This window comes from Chelmon rostratus, chromosome 2, assembly GCF_017976325.1.
Source record: "Chelmon rostratus isolate fCheRos1 chromosome 2, fCheRos1.pri, whole genome shotgun sequence".
Classification (NCBI taxonomy): Eukaryota; Metazoa; Chordata; class Actinopteri; order Chaetodontiformes; family Chaetodontidae; genus Chelmon; species Chelmon rostratus.
Genome location: NC_055659.1, coordinates 6,610,653 through 6,633,530, shown reverse-complemented (window position 1 = coordinate 6,633,530; position 22,878 = coordinate 6,610,653). Strand labels below are relative to the sequence as shown.

Below are 22,878 nucleotides of genomic sequence, written 5' to 3'. Positions count from 1 at the left end.
CTGTCTGTGCTTTCCTGCAGACTACTACTGCATTTATAGTAGGATTTGTTAGCTGGATTTAATGTTGGTGCCGACAATGTCTTTGATGTTATTTATTTGCCATATTTGGATTGTGTGTCATCACTGAAGCCTCGGGCACTCATTACACATCTGAAGAGGTAAGAGAGAAAAAGAAAACCATTCATTTGTTTATTTTCATTAATATTTGACTCTCTTGATTAAATCATACTTATTTTATATAACACTTGGCCTCTTGTATAATAACAGGAGTTTTTTGTGTATAACACATACTATTTTTTTGTGATGTGATGATGTTGCTTTTTAAAAATTGCCAATCGAGTGATACTCTCACTTTCTGTCATTATCCACATACTCGCATAGCACACTGTTGGCAGATGGCAGGAGGAATCTTCACCAACTTGGACAATTTCTGTAATGTGGATTGCAGTAATGTCCACCCTCTGGTGTGTCACCTGTGCCACGAGCAGTACCAGTCCCCATGCTTGCTGGAATGCTACCACATCTTCTGTGCCCGCTGTCTACGTGGCCGGACCATTGACAGTCGTCTCAGCTGCCCCCTCTGTGGGTAAGAGGTTGCACTGTGGCGCTGATCAGGAGCAGTATACATTAGCAATCTTGAAAGCAATGAAAGAGTCTGTGATTTATGGACAACGTAAACATATGTTTTTTTCTCCACAGTGAGATTGCATTAGAAACAGATGCTTTGCTCTGGAACTTTTTTCTATTTGAACTTCTCAAGCAATTACGTTTCCTTATATATTAACAATAAAATCCCCCCAAAAAGTGAATGTTTAAATTAAGTTTCTGAACTAGGAATGGATGAACACAGTCTTTTGGTCTCTGTGTGGGATATCTGAGCCTGGATATCACATCTATTGTACTAAGCCATAAATCCCCAAACAAAGTGAAAATATGGAGGCCAAAGGTCACGGACTCACTGTTTTTGATGTCTTTCAGACACACTCGATTCCCATTACAACCTCTCACGTCTTGTGTCATGGTGGTGATGCTGTGTAATGAGCAGGTGATCTCAAACAGCTCAAACATTATTAAGCTGTTTTATTTCCTGCAGTAGAATATAATTTTGCCCCTCGAATCCCCACGGAGGGTCAAACACTTTATGTGAAAAGCCAAATTTTTCCCACAGGCCCCAGTTTTGGGCAGCGTTGCTCAAAGGGATTCGTTCCACATAAGTTGATTAGTAGATTGGTTTGGTTCATGCAGGAGATTTGAGGGGAATCCCATTGGTTTCACAGAGCATCAAGTCTCTCTGTTTTGGTTTGAGGGTGCCGCTCAGTGACCCATTGCTGGCCTGGTCTGGATCGGGCAGCCCTGAGTGGCTGGAGCAGCTGCAGGGTCAACCCAGTCTCTCATTTAGTCCTTGGCCGCAGCGCTCAGCGGGGCCAGCAAGTTCCTCTAAGACCTGTCACACAGCAAACAAAGCATACTGGTATTTGGCACAGGTGCCAGCAGCTTAGAGCAATCAAAAGCAGTCACATGATACCAATCCATTTCATCCCTTATTAAGGAATGACACGTGGTTAACGGTCTCCTTCAGGTCTGCAGTATTAACGCTCTCCCATCAAAGCACGCAGGGATGCATAGAAAAGGTGCCAGGCGCTGAAACCAGGAGTGATTTCTTCTGATTTTTCTACAGTGTAGATGAAGAAAATCAGTGATGATGAGTTTCAACTTCACTGTGTTATTCCCATTGATACAGTTTAACTGACCGATGAATTAACTTTTTGATCCCAGAGGATCACTTTAAAAAGTTAAAATAACAATTACCAGCACCACACAGCACCACCGTGCGGGTTAGTCATACAGAGGCTTGGTTGTTCACAAGCAAGGATGGAGCGAGGTTCACCACTTTGTGAACACATGATTGTATAAAGGAGATTACTACATGGGCTCAGAAACACTTTACTATGAGCTAATTGTTGTGAAAGTATTATAATAATTAAATTGCTTAGACAAACTAGCTGAATTTGATATTAACCTGTTTTCAGGAAGATAATGTGCACGAGTCAGCTGTATAAATCACAGTAATACCAACAGCAGTGCTTTTATTCACAGCGCAAGGTAGTGAGAAATGAGGGGGAAAACCCAGGCAATCATCGGTTTTCTATGGAAATAAGCCTGCGGGCACAGAGCCACTGTGCTCTGCCGTCTGGGCTCAGGCTGCAGGGGCCCGCTGCCTGGCAGCTACTATTTCCATCATCGACAGCCTGCTAACAGCTGCTCACTCAAGAACCATGTAATCTAGGAATTCACTACTCTGCTATTAGTAGAGCACAATAGATCCCTGTTGCTATGAAAACCAGATAAAACATGCACATCAGACAGGGGTGAGGAGCATTTGTGTAACTGCAACTGAATCAAAATGAGGCAAACAGCGTTGTGTTTGAATCAAACAGGCCTGAGTAAATAAGGTTGATGTGGCAGAAACTGGCCACTGCGTCTGCCAGCGTCCTTTTCTACCTGAGATTAAAGGGTCACCGTGCACAACTGTTTCACTCTGTGGGCTAACAAGAACTGACCGAGTTAAGCTTTTAATCAAGAATTAGTCAATTAATGTGAGAGAAAGTTAAATGGCAACTATTCTGATAATGATTTCAGCAAGGCAGGCAGTTCCAAGCAAAACATTCTCTGGTTTTGGCCTCTCAAATGTGAAGATTTGCTGCTTTTCTTGGTAATTTTATTGTTATCTTTGGATTTGGGACTGATGGTTGGATAAAAGAAAGACTTTCAAGATCTTACCTTGGGCTCTGGGAAATCATACTTTTCCACTATTTCCTGGCAACGAATTTAGGTGCAGCCCAAATATATTATAATTATACTATGATCCAGTAGAAACTGCCATGTCAATCTGTGAAAAGCACACAGATTTTAGAAGAATCTAAACCAATAACTCTCATTGTACAGCAGAAATTCTGGCTGTTGCTCTAATAATCATACAGATTAGTGCAGAAAATTAGAATTTGACTGTAAAACACAACCTAAACCTTGCGTTGTCTTTCAACATCTGCCAATCCAAAGACCTAAGCTATCAACTCAGATAGCACTTTATTTAGATGATGCCGTGCTTACAGGTGTATAAAAATATTAATTTGTCGCATGGTGGGTGGTCCTGAGAGAAAATAACCCTTTTAATCAGAAATAAGAGAGCGCCATCTTCTGGGTAGTCACAAGAATGCAAGAGTGAGGATTTATCTTTCGTAACAGCAGTATCCATGTGTACAAATCAAGTTACTCATGTTTTTATGGTTGATTTTTACTTTAATGTACATTTAGACAACTCAGAATTCCTCTTACTGATTAATATGCTGACATGAACAACCATCCACCCAGTTTCTAACTTAAAATGTATGAAAACAAGGAGCAGTATAATTTCACTGGGTTTTTGACAGGATATTTAGTCCTTTCAGCTGCTGTTGCCAGTTCATTTTCACTCTTCATATCCCTCAGTCTTCATGTCATTCAGGCCGAGTTCCTCATTCTGCTCAAAGGAGCGGGTGTACTTCTCAATGGTCATCTCAGGATCTGGTTCCGGAGCGTACACGTTCTGCAAATAGCTGTTCCCTGCCGGGTCGTCCAGGATGACATGGACGTTCATTTCTCCAGCTACAACCTTGTCTATCTTCTCCCCGAACTCATTCAGCTTCTGCAACCGATCTGTAGTGCCGCTGTCGCCGCAGATGAAGGGGTTTTTGGCGACGATCAAGTCTTTGATGTCCTTCAGCAGCCCCTCCAGGGTGGTGAACTTCCCGCCAACGGCTGCCATCCCCAGCTCAAACTCCAGCTCGGGGATGGCGACGGAGCACGTCTCTGACTTGAGCACGTCTCGGGTCATGTCTGAAGGGTCGGTGATGTGAAGGGTGATTTTGGTGCCCAGGTCCTCTGTGGCTCCACCTGATTTCACCTCGTTGGTCCGGTGGCCACAGCTGTCGCAGTTGGTGGCCATGATGATGACCTCCTTGAAGTGAGGGATCTGGACGAGCTTCATGTTGGTCGAGGCTGGCGCGTTGCACTCTGGGCAGTTGGTGTCGAAGACCAAAACCTCATTTCTCATGGCCTCTATGTTGTTGCCAGCCGGTTCCTCGTCCAAGTCGTCATCAGCTCTCAGTCCCAGCTGGATGTCCTGCTGGACCGTCCGCTTGAACCAGGACAGATTGAGAGCCTCATCTTTTTGAGGGGCGAATGGATTTTCCACAAAACTGTTTCCAGATGGATCCTCAATCACCAGAGTGAATTCGTTTTCAACCTCTTTCAGCTTCCTCAACTTCTGGATGAATTCGTCTATTTTCTCAGCCACCTGGGGGTCAGTGGCTCGCCTGACAGGTTGGTCTTGCTCCAACCCTGCAACTGCTCGGTCTAAGAGGCCCTCAACGGTTGAAAGTGCACCTTTCTGGGTGAAAGGAGGGATCTCAAACTCCAGCTCGGGGATCCTGGTGGTCGCACTATCTGCTTTTACAACCTCCCGGTTCAAGTCCTGTTTTGTTTTTACTTTTAGCGTGTAGCAAACGCCTTGCTTCTGAATCCGGCCTGCAGACTGGATTTCAGTGTCACTCCAGCTGCAGTTTTGGCAGCTGAATGAGCTGATGATTATTTCTTTAAAGAATGGGATTTTGGTCAGAAGTAAACGTGTCGTACCGTTCTGGAAGCAATTCATACACATGCTCTCGATCTCCGTGGGCTCCAAGTCTTCGTTGTCGGCGCTGATATCCTTGAAAAGACTCCCACCTCGCACATTTTCCTCGGAAATAACAGACATTTTCAACGGCGAATGCGTTTCCCTCGGTGGACAAACTGTTGACGTGCGCTCTCAACCCTCGTTGAGTGGTGTCTTTTGCTGGAACTTTCTAGAAGACAGACCGAAGCACCTCACCCAAACACACCTCACACACCGTGTTCTACAGCAACTTCCGCGTTCTCTTCTTCTACCGTAGACGTGTCCCTGACATCACTGCTGCCCCCCTCAGGTTGTCGGCAGTACTGCAAAGAAGTTATTCCCCAGTTAAAAATTAAATTGGGCCCTAAACTTAAAAAAGTTCCTAAAACCATTATTTTTATGATAATTTATTCATTCTATTTTTCTGTTTTCTTACTTATTCAATTGGAGTTTATGAGTATCTACAATTTTATTTACAATTTTAAAAATTCGATTTAGGCTATATGATTTTTTATATGTAAAATATGTGCCTCTTTATATTTTATGTACGGATTTAGATTACATTGTTCTTGAAATGTGTTGAACAAATAAACTTGCCTTACTCTGTCTTTTAAAAAGAAGTATATATTTTTCAGATTTGGTTTTCAGATGTGTGGCCACGTGTAGTTGTCCAGCTGTGGAGCGGATGCTGTATTGCTAGATGAATTTTGTTATACATGAGTTGGCTTGAGCTATTACTTTAAATTCCTCATGTAAAAATCGAATATTTCAATTCTATGGGGTTTTTTTTTCGCTCAAATTATTGTATTGTTGTTGCTACTAGTTTCTTTTTCTTTTTTAAAAAAACTTAACTTGGGGAAGATCTCAGTGTTGCTGGACTGCTCATGTGGAAATGTTGCATAGACAGATACATGGATATCTCAAATTAGATATACGTGACTGCCTTTTGTATGCTTGCTGTTTTTATTTTTTTATTGTTGTTTCAAGGGATGTGCACTGCAATATTGTATTTTTGTTTGTTTTAAGATATATACAAATACTCAAATAGATTTAAGTAATAATTTAACTACTTACTAATTATAAATATTCCTGGCATACCCCTATTTGATGGATACTTGCCAGTATAAATGTATAACAAATCACTCAGGCTGACTGAATGTCTGTCTTTGCCACAGTTATCCCTCCATAATAAAAGGGAACAGCTCCCTCCCACCAGAGGACCGCCTGCTTAGGTTCCTGGTCGACAACAATGCGGACGCTGAGGAGACAGTGCAGTGCGCCAACTGTGACCAGGAAAGTAATAAAAAGGTATAAGACAGACCCACAACGATTCTGGATGCTAAAGCCATTCTGTGTAGAATTGTTCGTGTGATTATAGCATCTTTCAAGTCATTTTAACAGCTAAAGTTTTTGTTTATAAAGAAATGAGACAATCGTGGTGAATATTACTGCTGTTTATTCATGCATCTGAGTCTTCGGATACTGCCACTGGAGGACTTTTAAAATGACAGACACAGTAGCTCCAAGGCAGGTGTATTCTTCATCAAATATTGCCTCAAACTACATAAAATGACATTTCTCCGCTTCGTCTTCTAATTGCATCCTGTATTCTGTTGTTTTCATACAGGACACCGGGGTGATGTACTACTGTAACACTTGCAGCCAGCCGCTATGCAGCGCCTGCAGGGAGTTGACTCACAAGGCCAGAATGTTTTCCCACCATGAGATTGTGTCCCTGGCCAAACGCAGCAAAGCCAAACACAGGAAGTGCTGTGAGTGCCACCTGTAATTTACTCCAGGAGAATAACAGGCCAACAAGGCTTCATTACAGCAGTGTAGAAGCATGTTGCTCGCGAGAGTCCCTCCTGTGCGCTAACAAAGCAGCGTGAAAGGCATGATGTTAACACTTGGTGGCAAATGTTAATCAGCAGACTTGTGTTTGGGCTGTATTTGCCTTTCACAAACCTGCTCACTGGGAAAACAGAATAATTGAACTGTGGACTGAAGCTAAAAAGCGTCTCTCTCTCTCTGCAGCTCTCCACGAGGAGCCCTACATCCTGTTCTCAACAGAGAACAAGTCTATGCTTTGCATCAAGTGCTTCAGAGACATGCAAGTGTGAGTGAATCGGCTATCTGCAATGTGTGGCTGCTGGACGTTCTCTTATCTCCTCCTCTGCGCTCTAAATAAGCTGTTGTTGCTTGTGTGTCACAGGGAGAGTCGCACTCACTGCATTGATATTGAAACAGCTTACGTGCAGGGGTGTGAGATGCTGGACCAGGCTGTGCTGGTGAGAGAGTCGTGTCTGTTCATCTGCACATTTGGCTCAATGAATAATTCAAGCACTCAGCAGCAGTGATGATACAGTGATACTATGAATGTGTACAGTATATTGTATTTTTACATTGTATCACACTGCCATTTGAATACATAAACATACAAATGAGGACTAGTTTTTAATAATATTTTGAGCATTGCTGAATCAACCGAGGTTAAATACAAATCATTTTCACTATAATTGCACTGCTCATGTTAGTTTTGCAACATTGCATCAGTGGCTGAAAGTAACTAAGTACATTTACTCAAGTTAAGTACAATTTTGAGGTATTAATACTTCATGTGAGTACTTCATTTTGTGCTAATTTGTACTTCTCCTGCACTACAATTGGGAGCCAAATATTGTATTTTTCACCCCACTCCATTTATTCAATAACTTCAGTTACTACTAGTTACTTTGCAGATTCAGTTTATTAATATAGATATAAATCAACTAATATATTTATGTATTATTAAAGATTAAGCAGTATATAAACTTATTCAAATTAGCCACACCTTTACCTTTTGTGGCATTAAATTAATGAACACTTTAATGCATCAGTAACTATAATCTATAAAATATCATTGAATTAAAAATTCTAATCTAAAACCTAATCAATTTCTATTACTCTGCACTTTTTAGGTAGGATTTTAGGATTTTAGGTACATTTTGATATCTTTACTTGTAACACTGTGGTATTGTTACTTTTACTTCCGAGTATTTCCACCACTGCATTGCATATGGTTATTTATATGAAACGAGAGGACCAAAGCCAACATTAGTAAATAGCTTGGCTTTGGTTGCTCTACCTCAAGCTTGAAGTAACCTTTAATTAGTGTATTTGACCAGCAAAATGTCCTCTGCTGTGCTCGCCTGTTTCAGCCTGAAGTTCTGATTAAGGCTCTGATGACAAATGTGTGGCGGTGCACTCGCCTACGTGGCCTTTCACTGACAGTGGGCCTCCTCCATCTGTAGGTGGTGAAGGAGCTGCAGACGTCAGCACGAGAGGCGATCGTTCTGCTGAGAGCGATGATAGGAGAAGTGTGTCTGAATGTGGAGGAAGAGGAGAGCGCAATCTGTACTCTGTTCAACAGCCTGCAGGTTATATAATGATTCTGATGTGATGTGTTGTCTCAGCTGTTGTTTTTTCACTCAATGAAAGCAGTAAATCCTGCATGCTGACTTGAAACCGCACATTTCTTTAAAGGTCCAGTCTGTAGGATTTAAGGGGATTTAATGGCAGAAAGGGAATAAAAGTATGTTTTCGTTCATGTGAAATCACTTTAAAATAAGTATGTTAATGGATAAGTTTCTGTTACCTCAGAATGAGCTCTTTATATCTACAGAGGGAGAAGGTCTTCTTCCACAGGGTCCGCCATGTTGCACCGCCACGTTTCTACAGTAGCCCAGAGTATTCAAACCAAACATTGGCTCCAGAAAGCTCCCTTCGCATTTTTTCAGCCTCCATGGGGAAGGATGAGGTGAAGGTGGGGTGGGTGGATGGGTCAGACAAACACATGACTTTCACACCTGGGTTTGTGTCCTGTGTGAAACCAAAAAGTCAAACCAAAAGTAAGAGATTTACAGTTGGTTGCAATCTGCAGCCTCACCACTAGATGTCACTTAGTCCTGCACACTGGTCCTTTAAACAGACAGTGTTACATCTATAAAACTTGATTAAGTACAGATGACTGAGGCGAATGCTCTGTATATTTGAATGGTGTTTCGTGCTGTTTGGTGTTAGAAAGTCCTCTTTGAAAATAGATTTTGTATGAAGGGTTTACAAAAAAGTTATGTTTTGTACATAAGGAACAAAAAGCTGGACAATGACTCAACCAGACTGACAACAGAAAGGACAGAAAGAGACAAAGCGCACCATTTAGATGTGAATATAAGAAATCATTTGTCATTCTAAAGAGTCTGTGCTGATTTAAGTAGAAACAGGTTCAGTATCACAGTGCACAATAATGCCTGTAACAGTGATTCTCAAACTTTATCCGTCAGGCCACCATCAGAAGCTGAAAAAACCTCATGCACCCAACAATTTCGATCAATCATTAACAATGATGAAGCAGCGGATAGAAAACGACCTAAGTTGAATATTAGTGAAATAAAGGGTAGCATGATCAGAAAACTCTTTTTTGTTTATTTTCCCTCCATTAATAATATTCATTCTACTTAGTTTCACTCCATATTTTCCCCTTGGTCATCCACGGCCTTCCTGCAGTGGCTCTGTAACCCCCCAGTGGGGCCCGACCCCCAGTTTGAGAACCACTGGCCTATAACAAGCTGGAACTAACAGGTGTGCTGCTTTAACAAAGCTATTCTTAAAACTTCAAAATAGAAGCAGGAGGTTAGTCGAGGTTTAGCATTATTGTAACTGAATACAATAATGCTAATACCACTTACTTAATACCAGCTGAACATACTATGGACCAATAAATCACAGTTTAAACCTGTTCAGTCTGACCACTGAGCGGCCCAAAAAAAAAACAGGTTCCCATAATATTTAGGGCCCAGTTTCACCGTAATCGAGTGATCGAGGGTCAGTAACGCTTGTCTGGACTGGAAAACAATCTAAAATCAAGGGGTGTTCAGGGGAAAAATGGTTACAGCAGAATTTTCCCCTGTCATGAAAAAATGTGGGACATCGAACAAATGGAAGTTTTAATCATTTAATTATTCTTGTTATGGTGCCAAAGTGACTTCAAATGTAAATTCCATTTGATGTCTGAATTCTGCTGTTCCAGCCGTTATTGAAGGAAGGAAGACAAACGTCAACATAACAGATGATTCTAAACCAGCTCAGGGCGACAAACATCCCATAGCAATTAACGATTCAACCAGTATACAGCAGTGAAAACACACTCAAATGTACATTAACCCCAAAGAGCTGCAGCAAAGAGACAATACATCAATTATACAAGTGTAAGAAATATCGCAAAGACCCCAGAAAATATGCATATTTTTCAGTTATTATACAGTAACACACATCTTATCATCAAATATATGTAAATATAGAAAATCGCATTGAAATCATGCCTCTTGTGTCAGAGTTTGAAGCTCCACGGCAACATTTTGACCTGATAAAGATCTGGATGGGATCAAAAAATTGCAGTTTGTAGAGTCAGCGTGCAGCCGTTACTCTTTTTATACTCAATTATGAGAATTAACATCGTCGTTTCAAGCAGCTAGTGAAGTCTCATCTATATATGAAACATAGTGGGCTTTTATCTGACTGCTGCTTTGTATACTAAATTATTAGACTCACTGCATCAGCTTTGTAAGTGACTGTTATTGTGACATGTGTCTGAAACACATCGTGTCCTCTACAAAGCAAACCTGAAGTCTAAGTATCAGACAGTCTGTGATCTGAGCCTGAAGTTGGTTCAGTCCGTCACCGTGTGCACCGTCTGGCCACTGGATGTCTCTGTTAACCTAATAGTGAGCAAAGAGTGCATTTTCTTTGCATAATGAACAATCCAAGAGAGCAGACGCCAGAGCAGATGCATTGTGGAATTTGCACCACTTTGTTCCCCGCTATCTTGAAAATTCATTAGGCATCAGAGAGCTCAAGGCCATTTTCACAGCAGTGTGAGGAATAAAAGGGGGTGTTTTCTCTGCTCTCATCTGACAGGAAAAACTAGCAGAGAGGAAGAAGATTCTGCTGAAAGCTGCTCAGAGGTAAAACAAAATATGTAAAGATTTACAGTCATTATATGAAAATGCTCTTTTGTTGACACAAAGCTCATCTCACAATATTTACCAAATTGAACGCTATTATCCTGCTGTCACCGGGTCACTTGATCCATGTTATCGTGCTGCATTGTATTCAGGGGGATGAATAGCAGCACCCTGTTTGCTCTGGAATAATCTCTCTCCTCACCAAACACATTTTCTTGGCTGTTTTTCATTTTAACAAAAGCTTTGGTGCTGAGTTAAAACCGCCTCAGTGGGATTACAGATTTCAAGCCAGTGGTTGCAGCTTGTGCCTGGACTCAATGAAAATGAAGCCAACTGAGGAGCATTGCTAGGCAAATATACAAAGTATGTAAATGACAAACTTTCTCAAGTCTACAGGAAATCAGCAGGAAGAGCTGTAGGAAAACCTGTGCATATCCTCCCCTTATAGAAAACCAGAGCACCACCAGCTCCTTTAGCACCTGCCATCAGGCCAACATGTGTCTCTTGCAGCAGCCATTAATGTGGCGTTGAGCCATTTCCAACACAACACTGTCCTGAGAGGAGGATCATAACTTTTTGCTATGAGTTAGTAGCTGCTTGCTTGTGCAGAAATAAGACTGTAAGGTGCTAAAAAAAATAAAGAAATAACTTTGCAGAAACAGGATAATGACAAAACCATTAATTTAACATTAACTCCACATTAAGTATCCAGCCGCTAAAATGATTAAAAACCTTACATCCCCACAGCAATCATTAAAGTTTGATTTAACGCCTTCCAAGGTTTGCAGCTAATTAGTCTCCAAGATCAAATTATTGTACATCAGTTACATTTTACGTAAGATTATTGGCTAATATATGTTATATGTGTGACATTTTGTGTTTCATCTCGGGCTCTGTTTTCTCTGTGAATCTGCAAAGTCTCATTTCCAAAAGCAGCAAGAATTCCAAATGACAAAATCTGGATGGGAACCATTTCGGAGCACTTTTCTTTTTCACTGTGCGCTCCATGTGTACGTACGCCTGATTGAATGAGAGCAATTTTGTGCATGTGAGTGAGTGTATCGGGTTGCACACTGTGGGGATGTTTAATGAGATTTTTTTGTGCCCAGTGTCCTCCATCTCTCTCTCTCTCTCTCTCTCTCTCCATTGCCTGGAAGCAGTCCAGTGGCCGAGTTCCCGGAAGGGTGTTAAAGGCTATTTATGTCAGGCTCTGTGTGTCCGGCCTGCGTCTGCGTCTGCATGTTTGCTACAGATAGAGAAGACAGATAGATTAGCTGCTGGAAATATGGAGCATGCTGTTTGTGGTTGCGCCTCCTGAGCTGAATCCTCTGAGAATTTCGGCAGGCGTGGACGTGAAGGTGTAGCGTTACATGTTTGTGTGTGTGTGTGTGTTTGCAGTCAACACGAGGAGAAAGAGAAAGCACTGAAGGAGCAGCTCTCACACCTTACTGCCCTCCTACCAACCCTCCAGGTAGAGCAAAATAAAGACCCGACACAAGAGTCAGTCACAAAAAACCACAGCACAGAGAGAAACCTGTCAGAACTCCTTCAACACAGGACTCACATTCAGTCACACTTCAGCTAAAGTACTAGAGTATTATCAGCAAAATGTACTTTAAGTTGCACAAATATTGGTGCTCGTTCTGCAGTAAAAACTGATATATTTATTAAGCATGGCATTGAGCAGTGTTTTACATTGGAGATATTTTTATCTACTTTATGTACAGTTTGTAATTTAGTCCCATGGTTCCCAACCAATATGACGGGTCTGTTCATGTTCTAATTTTTTGGTTTTCTTTAATCTGTACGTATTTGCTGAAATATTGGCTAATTTAGTTTTGGGGCTGTGAGCCGTTGTTCAAATGAAAACATATGAGAAGTCGCTCTCTGGTAGAACTGCTAACCAGCTCTGAACATCTGAAACACAACGTGTAGTCACGAAAATGGTTTAATCTGATCCACAGTTCTGTGTTTTATAAGATTATCATGTGTTTTTTTATGTCAAATTCTAATCTGAAAACTATCTGTTGGATAAATGTAGTAAGAAGTACAATGTGGAGTAGAAGTATAACGCATCATAAACCAGAAGAGCTCAAATAAAGCACCTGAAAATTGTACTTGAGTAAATGTACTTAGTTACTCTCCGCCACTGCCTGTACTTCTGTACTTCTCTCACTCATCCTGCTCAGTGTGCAGTTAATTATGGGATGAATTTAATTGCATTTAATGTGAATCTCACTCTGTTTGAACCTTTAATCTGTGATGGTCGTAGGTTCACCTCGTCACCTGCTCGGCCTTCCTCAGCTCAGCCAACAAGTTTGAGTTTTTGGACATGGGCTACGTGAGTACAGCTTCGTACACTACGACCTGCGTTTTGTTATTATTGCATTTCACGAATATTTTAGAAAATACGCATAAAGAGTCAGAGTGCTGCAATGCAAGACATGAGTGGATAAGATAGGAGGAGTGTGTGGGGGAGGGGGAATGAATACATAACCCAAAAAGAAGAGAAAGTAGATAGAATAGAGATAACAGGATGATTCACTGCTCCTGTGATGTGGGGATGACACATTATCAGTGATCCTATCAGCATCCTGTCCTCTGTTCATACATCACAAAGAACAAAGTTTATTCTGAGGAAGTTTACTTGCCAAGAGAGAGGTGGCAGTAAGTGGACTGCAGCGGCCTTTCAGTGGAGGCTGTCCGGAACGTGTCAGCGGGGTGAAACAGGTCGCTGAATCACACCCGGATCTTCTTGCTTACACAGCAACTCATGGAGAGGCTGAAGAGGATCGTAAAGCTCCCTCATCGACTGAGACCAGCGCAGAGCAGCAAAGTGAGTAGGAACAGCATCACGCAGAGCTGGGAAAGGTTACGTTCAGAGTGTGATCTGCTGCCGGCTTCTGATTAGATGCTTCATTTGTTCCCAGTGCAGTTTCTGCGGCTTTTCCTCTGTGGCCCGAAAGCCCAGAACTAATTTTTCTTGTATGAAAGTTGAGTTCAGCCCCTTCTATCAAGAGCTTTTTTCTTTTATCTGTCAGGGACTAACATCAATACGATGTAGATCTGTCCCTGGACAGTTAGTGCTGTCCATTAAAAGGAACAAATAAGACATAAGACATCAGAAGCAGGTATAGGAGGACACTGCATTAATGAAAGGAGACTCAGGAAGTCATCATATGACAATCAGAGGAACGAACAAGCTAAACATCACAAATGGTCTTAAAAATGGTCTTTTATGAGGTTGAAAGTTCACTCTGTACTAACATAAAAAAAAACCCAAGATCCACTCAACCTCCAGAAAAAAATAGTCAAGCCAAATCAAGTTAAGCTTATTTATTTCATTTTAAATGATCATAATAATAGGAATTATAATCAGAGAATAATAATCATAACAGCTGTTGTTATTGTAATATTTATTATGTCGATGTTGTTGTTAGGGTCTTTCTTTCTTTCTTTTTTCTTATAAATATCTTGTTAAAATATCCAGTTTGGTCGCCACAAATCCGGTTCGTACAGCAGTCTGCTGTTTGACGCTCCAAATTCAGCTCATATGCATGTACAGGTATTCTGAACTATGTCATTTTGATACCTATTGTAGAAACTTTGATGTGATGGGTATGAAATGTACAAATTTAACGTATCTGTAGTTTGCAGAATCGTACAAAACCAAAATGTTATTCTTTCTTTCTGTCTTTCTCTTTTCTTATATATTATTCTAAATGCACCTTATTTTAACTATATACAAGTCTAATAGAAGACTGAGTGACTTCCTGTCTGTGCTCCATTAGATCAACACAGACTACAGGAGTGAGTTTGCTCGCTGTCTGGAGCCCTTGCTGCTGCTGGGTCAGCGCTGCCCTCCTTCTGTTGCCGGATCTACAGGTGTCGCAACAAGGTGAGATCATCTACCTGCATGACGGTGATCCCTCATTCTAAGGTTTCATTCTGACAATGAGCTCTCGCTGCCTGAACATCACCATGGCATCATTGGGATTCTTCCAAGAAATCAGAAAGTCTGGGCAGAAAATTTCACACTTGCGAAGGATCCAAACTCTAAATCCCCAAATGGTTTGCAAGTACAGATGGTAGACAGCGATGACTGCAGTGAGAGGAAAGGAGGCGCCATGCTGAGTCCCACTATGGCAGTCATTCTGTCTGTCTGTAAGCTCTGCGCGCTGATACGTTTACGTAACTCACCTTGCTGCACGGGTGCTGGGAAGGAGGCCGTCGATCCTGCTTTGGAGGGCCCTGGTTTGGCTGCAGCCGGGCCAGAAACACAGCAGATAACGTGACAGCGTGCATGAGTGAGTGCAGATGGATGGAGACGTTTCATTTTTAGGTTTTGTTTCACTTGAATTTAGTTGCATTGTAGCTGAAAAACAAAATATCGGAGAGCCCTTTGATAATGAGATGCGGTCTTTCCCCTTCATGCAGTAGATTCCTTTGGGAATTATGTCAAATCACCGGTAAATACAACCTTTATTTAAACACCCATCGCTGCTCAGAACAAAGAGTCTTGTTCCCGTCCACATACACGCACTCCCCTGACTGATTTTTTTCCACATCAGCGTCTCCCAACTGTTCACAGGTCTTTAAGCCCACCCACTAATGCCAACATACTGACAACTCTCTTTTCCAACTTGCTTACCCCCCCGCCAAAGCAAGACGCAAAGTGGGCAGGGATTGGTGGCCGGCCGGCTGGCACTATTTTTATCGTAATTTCACAGAACTCTCCAGGATTCATCTGGAAGTTGGCATGCAGGAGCGGCCGGGCCGCTTTGTTCCAGGCCGCTGAGGTCACAGCTTTAGCACGGGCAAAGTCTTTAATTGGCGTCAGTGATGGGGGGACAGAAGCTGGTTGTGCAGAGGATGACATGTGTGTGGCAGAGAGAGAGAGAGGGAGGGCGATACATGTTTCAGGCAGGTCTTCTGTTGCATCAACCCTGGGCACGAAAGCAGGAGTAAGAGCCCACCAGACCACAGGTAAATTTCTGTGTATTTTATTTCCAGGCATTGCAGTTTGCTTCTCTTGTACAGAATAGAGTCTCAATAGTAAGTGGCTTAGCCTGCAGTGTGAACCTGGCATGAATTCAGCTTTTATCGTTGAATGTCTTGAGTGTTTATGGTGATTACAGTGAAGGCTGGAGTGTTTTACCGACCGGATTGTCAGTGTGGGATCAGAGGTGGAGTCGTATGCTGGCTTTCTACTCTCTTTAGTGAATCTCCGTTGACGCCGTCGACGCTGTAGGATGACAGTCGTTAGACGAGGTGCTCGACTCCACAATTTTCTGAGTCCACTCCATATTTCAGTTCACAGTCGGAGGAGGAAATGGGCTTTTCCTCACCATATGGTCGCCTCAGAATGCCGCCCACATGGTGTAGCCTGTTACTCAGTGTGACTGAATGTGTTGTTGTGTCTGATGCATCCTCAATTGCTGTCTGAAAGCTCCTTCCCCGGACTTGTCGGCCGCTAATGCAGGACGCAAACCGGGCAAGGACTGGTGGATGGCCAGCTGGCCCTGTTTCACAGAACAGAAGTGAAGTTGTACAGCCGTGTTCTTTCACGCAACCGATGCTGCTGCTTTAGTGCCGACCGTGTCTTTAATTGGCCGTGTTGGGACTCAGTCCGGATGCTCACAGGACAACATTCATATGAGGGGGATGTAGTCACAGCCGGGTTATTAGAAACTGGCTGCAGGGCAGTTATGCCGTGCTTATGCATGAAGCCAAGACCCCGGTCCTGGATAAATCCAGATAACTGCATGTTTATCTAGGTGTGTGGTTGTGTGCTCTTCATATGTGCTTTCACACTCTCAGTGAAGGTGTTGGTGAAGAGATGTGAGTGTTTTGAGTGACAGCAAGTGTACTGATGTACTTCACACACACACACACACACACACACACACACACACACACGCACACACATATCTAAAATATATATATTTAATCAGGTAGATCTCAATCAGCAAGTGAAACACCAGAGGAATAGATGCACATATTTCCTTTTGGGGTTTACTTATTTCAGGACTGAAATAAGGGTAACTGATTTTCCCCTCGTTTGGTTACTTTCAAACATAAACATATTCAGACATGAAGTCAGACCTCCAGCAGTCACAGCCCTGTCCTACACTTTTCATCGTATTTATAGGATAAAAAGAAACTCGGAGAAATAAATGTCAGGCAGGTCAAAGGAAGTGAGTGTTCATTTGATTCAAAAGAAGGGTCTGTGCAAACATTTGACCTCCTCACCCGCCCTTTCACGCAGAGATGGAAACTGCCACGGAGGGGCACTTGAGTGGAGCACTCAGCTCCGCTGGAGCTGCTCCGAGGCCAGCAGCAGAAGCGGCTGTACCGAGAAACGTGCACGCGTTAATGAGCGTGCCGTATGAGAATCGGTTTTACTGGCTGAGAAGGTCACTGCACAATACAACACAAAGCAAAATGAAATGATTGTGAAAGTAGAAAATATGTCTTTTTAGATAAGAAGGTATATAGAGGAAGGAAACAAAGGTGTATGTATGCATGTTGATGATTGAATGATTAGCTCTGTCAACCAGCAGTAACTGCTAAAAGGTACCTAGATTTAACATTCTAAGTATATTGCATTGGGTTCTGCGTGTTTTGAACATGCTGCACTTATATTGTATTACAGTAATATCTATGCAGTCAGAACAGAGCTGACTGTATGTGGTCTCAGAGACAGGGATCAGCCGGCCGTGATGTTTTGGTGATGGTTGTTAATGGGAGATTAAAGGCAGTTGTGATTTTCTTCCCATCGCCTCAGGCACCAGTCCCCTCTCTCCGTGTCCTGCCGCTCCCCGTCTCTCAGCGAGATGCCCCTGGGCTCGGTGTTCGGGCGAAGGCCCACTTGTCACCGCAACATCTGCACCAAGGTCCTCCTGGCTGAGGGGACGGAGACGCCCTTCACCGAGCACTGCCGCAACTATGAGAACACCTACAGGGTGAGTGGTTTGTGATGTGGATTTACAGCTCTGACCGTCACATCGTGCTTCAGGCTTAAAGGAGTCTGCAGCCGTGCTAACAGGTCTGTGAGGCTGCAGTTTGAGCTAACATCAGCCTGCAGCGTCCTCACAATGACAGTGCTAACATGCTGATGAAGAACTTATTGTATTCTGAGGGGCTCATGCTCCTGTTGCTAGAGGGTCATCATCTAAGAGCAGAGTTAATATTTAAGATCTTTGATAAGTTGGCAAGAAGCACTTTTAAAGTATTTTATTAGTTTTATGGCCACAGTTTAAAAATCTCCTGTATTAGCTAACTGCCACAGCGTCTTTTCCTCCTGGGATGAGGCCGTCTCTGATCCTCACAGTAGAACAATGGAAAGTCAGCAGAGGATCTCATCCTCAACCTGTCTAGTGTGCAACAAGCTTGTTTTCACGCTCAGATGCACCTCACCTGCCACATGCACGCCCATCAAATCTCTGCTGCTTTAAAGACATCCAAACAGCCCTGCGGTGTCATGTCTCGTGTGTTGTGTGTGCGTTCACAGACTTTCCAGACGGAGATTCAGAATCTGAAGGACCAGGTCCAGGAGCTGCACCGAGATCTGACCAAGCACCACACCACCATCAACACAGATAAAATGGGAGAGATCCTGGACAGATCGCTGCACATTGACAGCCAGATAGCAGCGCAGTACTCCACTGTGGAAACTATGAGAGTCATGTTTGAAGAGGTGCGTCAAGTGATACCTTGATGGTTTGACCTTTAGTGTGTACCTGCCTCTGCCAGGCAGCTCTGACAGCACAAACTTTCTACATTTGTCCTCAGTCAGAACCTCCAGCTGCATACAAACAAGCTTGTTTTCACCCAATATTATACATTTTAACTGCTGGGAATCCAAACAGAGTGAAAAGAAATGTCAAAGTATCCCACATGTCCAGTGATGGCAGTTCAATCAACTTTCCACATTTTCTTCACAGATCTGGGATGAGACTTTTCAGAGGGTCACTAACGAGCAGGAGATCTATGAAGGTGAACATTTCTATTCGTTACTCAAACACGTATCTCCGTCATATTTTAACGTCCTGATTCTGATCGAATCATCTTCGTGTGCTGATTCCAGCCCAGCTTCATGACCTCATGCAGCTGAAGCAGGAGAACTCCTACTTGACCACCATCGCCAGGCAGATCAGCCCCTACATCCTGTCCATCGCCAAAGTCAGAGAGAGGCTGGAGCCCAGGTGTCCTAATCACAGGATTTATTTCCCCATGTTGTCCATCTGCTGCCATATTGGTTGACTGATGACAGTGATTGGATGGAAATGGAGACTGTTGCCATGGCATTGATATGATGCACTTCATGAAGCAGGGGGGTGTATGTAAAAGATATAGAATATGGATAAAGGAAAAGACAACAAAAAATGTTGATTGCCTTGTAAGCAGGAATAGGTATTTTAATTATATTATTAAATTTTCTGGAGATGTGTCGCTCTACCAAAGTTGGTGTAGGTTTTCCCCACTTTGAAGCTGCTTTATTTTCCTTTTAAACAATAATTTGACTAAACTAAATAAGGGTTAGACATTATGAGGAAACAACTTATTAAATTCTGTTTTTTATTGGCAACAAATCCCAAAAAAGACCAAATATGGACCGGAGCAGCAAATCTGTATTAATCCGCAGCTAAAAATAGTCCCCAACAAATACAATATTTACACCTGTTTGCATAATATTTCCTAAAATCTACAGTGAGAAGCTGTTTGAGGAAACTCCTGACTCCTTATTTTTCAAACACTAAATATTTGTGATCTGTTTTTAAAGTTTAACATCTTCAGTTAGCTTGGAGCTGAGTGCCACAGAGAGAGCACAGAAGTCAGGAAGTGTTAGAGATAAACTAACACATTGTTGTTTTTGTTCTTTAATAATTCAAGAACAACACCGCCTTTGTCCTTTTACAGCACTGACAACTGACGTGTGTTTTTTTTTTAGGCTTCAGGAGCATAAAGAGCACCATGACGACCGCACAGAGACGATGCTGAAAATCTACGAAGACAGCACGATCGCTAAAGACGGTCCAGACAGGTACTGACATATTCTGCACACAGCTGTGGGCTTTATGTTCCCTCCGGCTGGATGATAACAAAGAGCTTGAGTTGTCTGTTATGGAGGAGACAACTTTGTGCTTGATTTTTTTTTTTGCAGATTTTGGGAGAGGAAAGCTTGTTTGCGTACTAATTTATGTTATTTATTGACCTCTCTATCATATATTTGGTACGTCATAAATCCACAAGGCTGAACATTCTTACCTTCCAAAAAAGTTGAGGCACTGTGAAAAATGTAAAACAGAATATGATGATGTGCAAAACATTGAAAGCCCATGTTTAAGTGAAAATATTACAAAGGCAACATATCAAATGTTGAATCTAAGAAAATTCATTGTTTTTTGAAAAGCTGTGAATTGCTAAAAGAAAACAGCTGTTCATCTCACAGTTAATCAGGTTAACTGGCAACAGGTGAGTCACATGATTGGGCATAAAAAGAGCCTCCCAGAGAGGTGGAGTCTTTGTGAAGCGAAGATGGGGAGGGGGTCACCACCCTTAACACAGCTCATCACTGCAGCACAGAAGCGGAAGAGGAAACAAATATAAACCAGATCCAGAAACACCGCCCCCTTCTCTGGTCCTGAGCTCGATTAAGATGAACTGAAGCGAAGTGGAGGTGCAGTAGTGCACATGGCACATGGGTAACCTGCACATGTGTGACGGCTCCATTAATGCTGAACCACATATTCAGGTTTTGGAGCAACATATGCTGCCAAGTAGATGACATCTTTTTCGGGATGCCTCGCTTATTTCAGCAAGATGATGCTAAACCACATTCTGCAAATGTTCCAAGAGCAGGACCCCGTAGTCAAAGAGTCCAGCTGCAAAACCAACCTGCCTGCAGTCCTGACTCATCACCCATGAAACACAAAATACGACAGAGGAGACACCAATTGGCCAGAATGAGAAAACATTCCACTTTCAGGATGACAGCCGTTCATCTCCTCAGTTCCCAAACGCTGACAGAGTGACGCTCAAAGAAGAGGTGATGCAGCAGAGCGGTGAACATGACCACGACCCAACGTTTTAAAAACATGTTGCTGCCATCAAATTATAAATGGGGATATAATGTCCAAAAAACAATGAAATTTGACATGTTGCATTTTACACAGTGTCCCAACTGTGGGATTGTCGCCGGCTGTTAGCAATGACAGCTGATTATCTGTCAGGGCATCATCATTCGATACGTTTGCATGGACATTGAACGGCTTTGACTTCACTGAGGCCATAAAACGTTTGACACGTATACTCTAGCATTGTGAGGGGATGTAATGATGTCATGGCACGTGTGTTGCTCAGGACCAAAAAGCTGCAAGTAGCAATACCTTAAACCAAGTTATCAGCCCAAAGCCTTTCCCATCAAAATAATGACATCTCTTAAATATGTGTTCATTTTGGGTGAGGCAACTCATTTGTTTTGTCTTGGCAGCAACAACCAGACCTGCGTCACAGACCAAGAGAGAGACAAGAGCGGCCGCCCGCTGATCCTCGACTCGGGGGAGAGCTCCGTCAAGAACAGTCGTCCGGGCAGGCAGAGGGTTCCCACGGAGACGTCCAGCCACAACGAGATGCCTTCATAATCACCATGTCATTCGATTTCTGTCGCCCTCTCCCCGTCCCGCTCCTGCACAGCGACGTGCATTAATTCAACCATAACAGGCCGGGGACGGCAGTTGACTTCAACTGCCGTCCAGAAACTGGACGTAACATTTTCTCAGCAGCCGACGGCTCCGAGGCGAGACACTCAGACACCGAGCGGACGTACGGACACGAGGTCAAAGACTCACTGCTGTCAGCCGCCTTGTTCAAAATGGATAAAGATAAGAAGCCGCACACTGCTGCAGTGAGGAAGCAGAGTGAAATATATCTGAGTCTTGGATTGCCTTGTGTTGTTCTGTCTGTGCTTTGGCTGTTAAAATGATAAGTATGCTGAGAGTGTGAATTATCGCTCTGTCTTTTTTCCCCTCCTGTGTGTGTGGAATTGCTTCTGCAGTATCCATTCTTTGCATAAAACACTTTTTTTTTTTTGTTTGGGTGCTGGAGGCTGATGATGGATGGCTGCCCAGGTTCGATCCCCCGTAAGATTGTTGAACCGGTGTGACAGCACAGATGGAACACAGCAAATGCAATGATGTGTGTGTCATTGCGGGTGTCGGCGTAGGTCACATGTTGATGTGTGTCATGTGTGGCATCTCATGCATCAGTCTCCTCTGAAATGAGGCCGTCTTTTCCCGCCTGCACTGGGGATTTTTTCTCCCCCCCCCCTGCAGTTTCCACATCGCCACGTAAAAAGTGGAGAAGCTACAGTGACAGAGGTGTGTGAATGGAACTGGCCCTGGCTTAACCTCGATCTCCTGCTAGTTTTTCCAGACTCCATGCTCACCCTCGACATCCCAGCCGACCGCGGCGCCGCAGGAAATATATTCCTCTTTGGTTTTGGCTCTTGACTCCAGCGCTTGTGTCAGTGTCAGCAGCATGCTTTAAGGCGCTTGCCCTGCAGGAAATCAGCAGGTAGCTTTTCCTTCTCACTTACTTCCCCTCTCTCTTCCTCTTCCTCTTATATATTCTTCTTAATTAATCATGTGTTCCAAACAGACGCCTTGTTAAAACGGACGAGAAGTGGAACATAGCGGTATTTACCCTGCTGCAGCAAAGGTGGGGGGATCTAAGGAGCTGCCATACATCACCAGAAAAATTTGAATCTGAAATGATTTCGGGAGATAGTGTTGCTGACTTTAACGGCTTTTATCGAAGGACTTTTTGCCGAGAAAAACAGCATCTTTGAGAAGAGCTAAGTGCGCAGGAGCTATTCAAGGTGAAACCTCCCCACCTGCTTCCAGCGCGCAGACGGGAAGGGCCCCTATTCTCGGCGCAGGTAAGGATGATAATGAGGAGCGAGACTGATGGCTTCAGCGCTCAGAAGAGGAAGGTTATTTACATTGCACAGCCTGAGCTGAAGTAGGTTTGTTCAGAGGCGCCGCTTTACAGGAAATATTGGGGTCACGCTGGCCTTAAGGAACAGTCCTGCTCTGCAGAGGAGTCAGAGGTGCACATTCATTAAAAATACATTTGTGACAGCAGAGTAACAAATGGCTGTGCCTCTGCTCTGGTCCTGTACTC

At 43.1% G+C, this 22,878-nt stretch overlaps 2 protein-coding genes across 2 annotated transcripts; one reads left to right on the top strand and one right to left on the bottom strand.

Annotated features, from left to right (window-relative positions):
• Positions 1–395: 395 nt before the first annotated feature.
• rnf207a (ring finger protein 207a) lies at positions 396–21,714 on the top strand. The gene is made up of 17 exons (XM_041954993.1): positions 396–586; positions 5,869–6,001; positions 6,321–6,465; positions 6,728–6,809; positions 6,906–6,981; positions 7,984–8,109; positions 10,646–10,692; positions 12,091–12,163; positions 12,965–13,033; positions 13,460–13,528; positions 14,484–14,590; positions 17,480–17,657; positions 18,206–18,391; positions 18,639–18,690; positions 18,782–18,899; positions 19,646–19,738; positions 21,188–21,714. Exons 1-17 carry the CDS (start codon positions 396–398, stop codon positions 21,336–21,338), a joined length of 1,896 nt encoding a protein of 631 aa, XP_041810927.1. The 3' UTR covers positions 21,339–21,714.
• Positions 3,198–4,935, bottom strand: zpr1 (ZPR1 zinc finger). Its single transcript, XM_041955005.1, has one exon. It carries the CDS (start codon positions 4,793–4,795, stop codon positions 3,470–3,472), a length of 1,326 nt encoding a protein of 441 aa, XP_041810939.1. The 5' UTR covers positions 4,796–4,935; the 3' UTR covers positions 3,198–3,469.
• Positions 21,715–22,878: the final 1,164 nt, after the last annotated feature.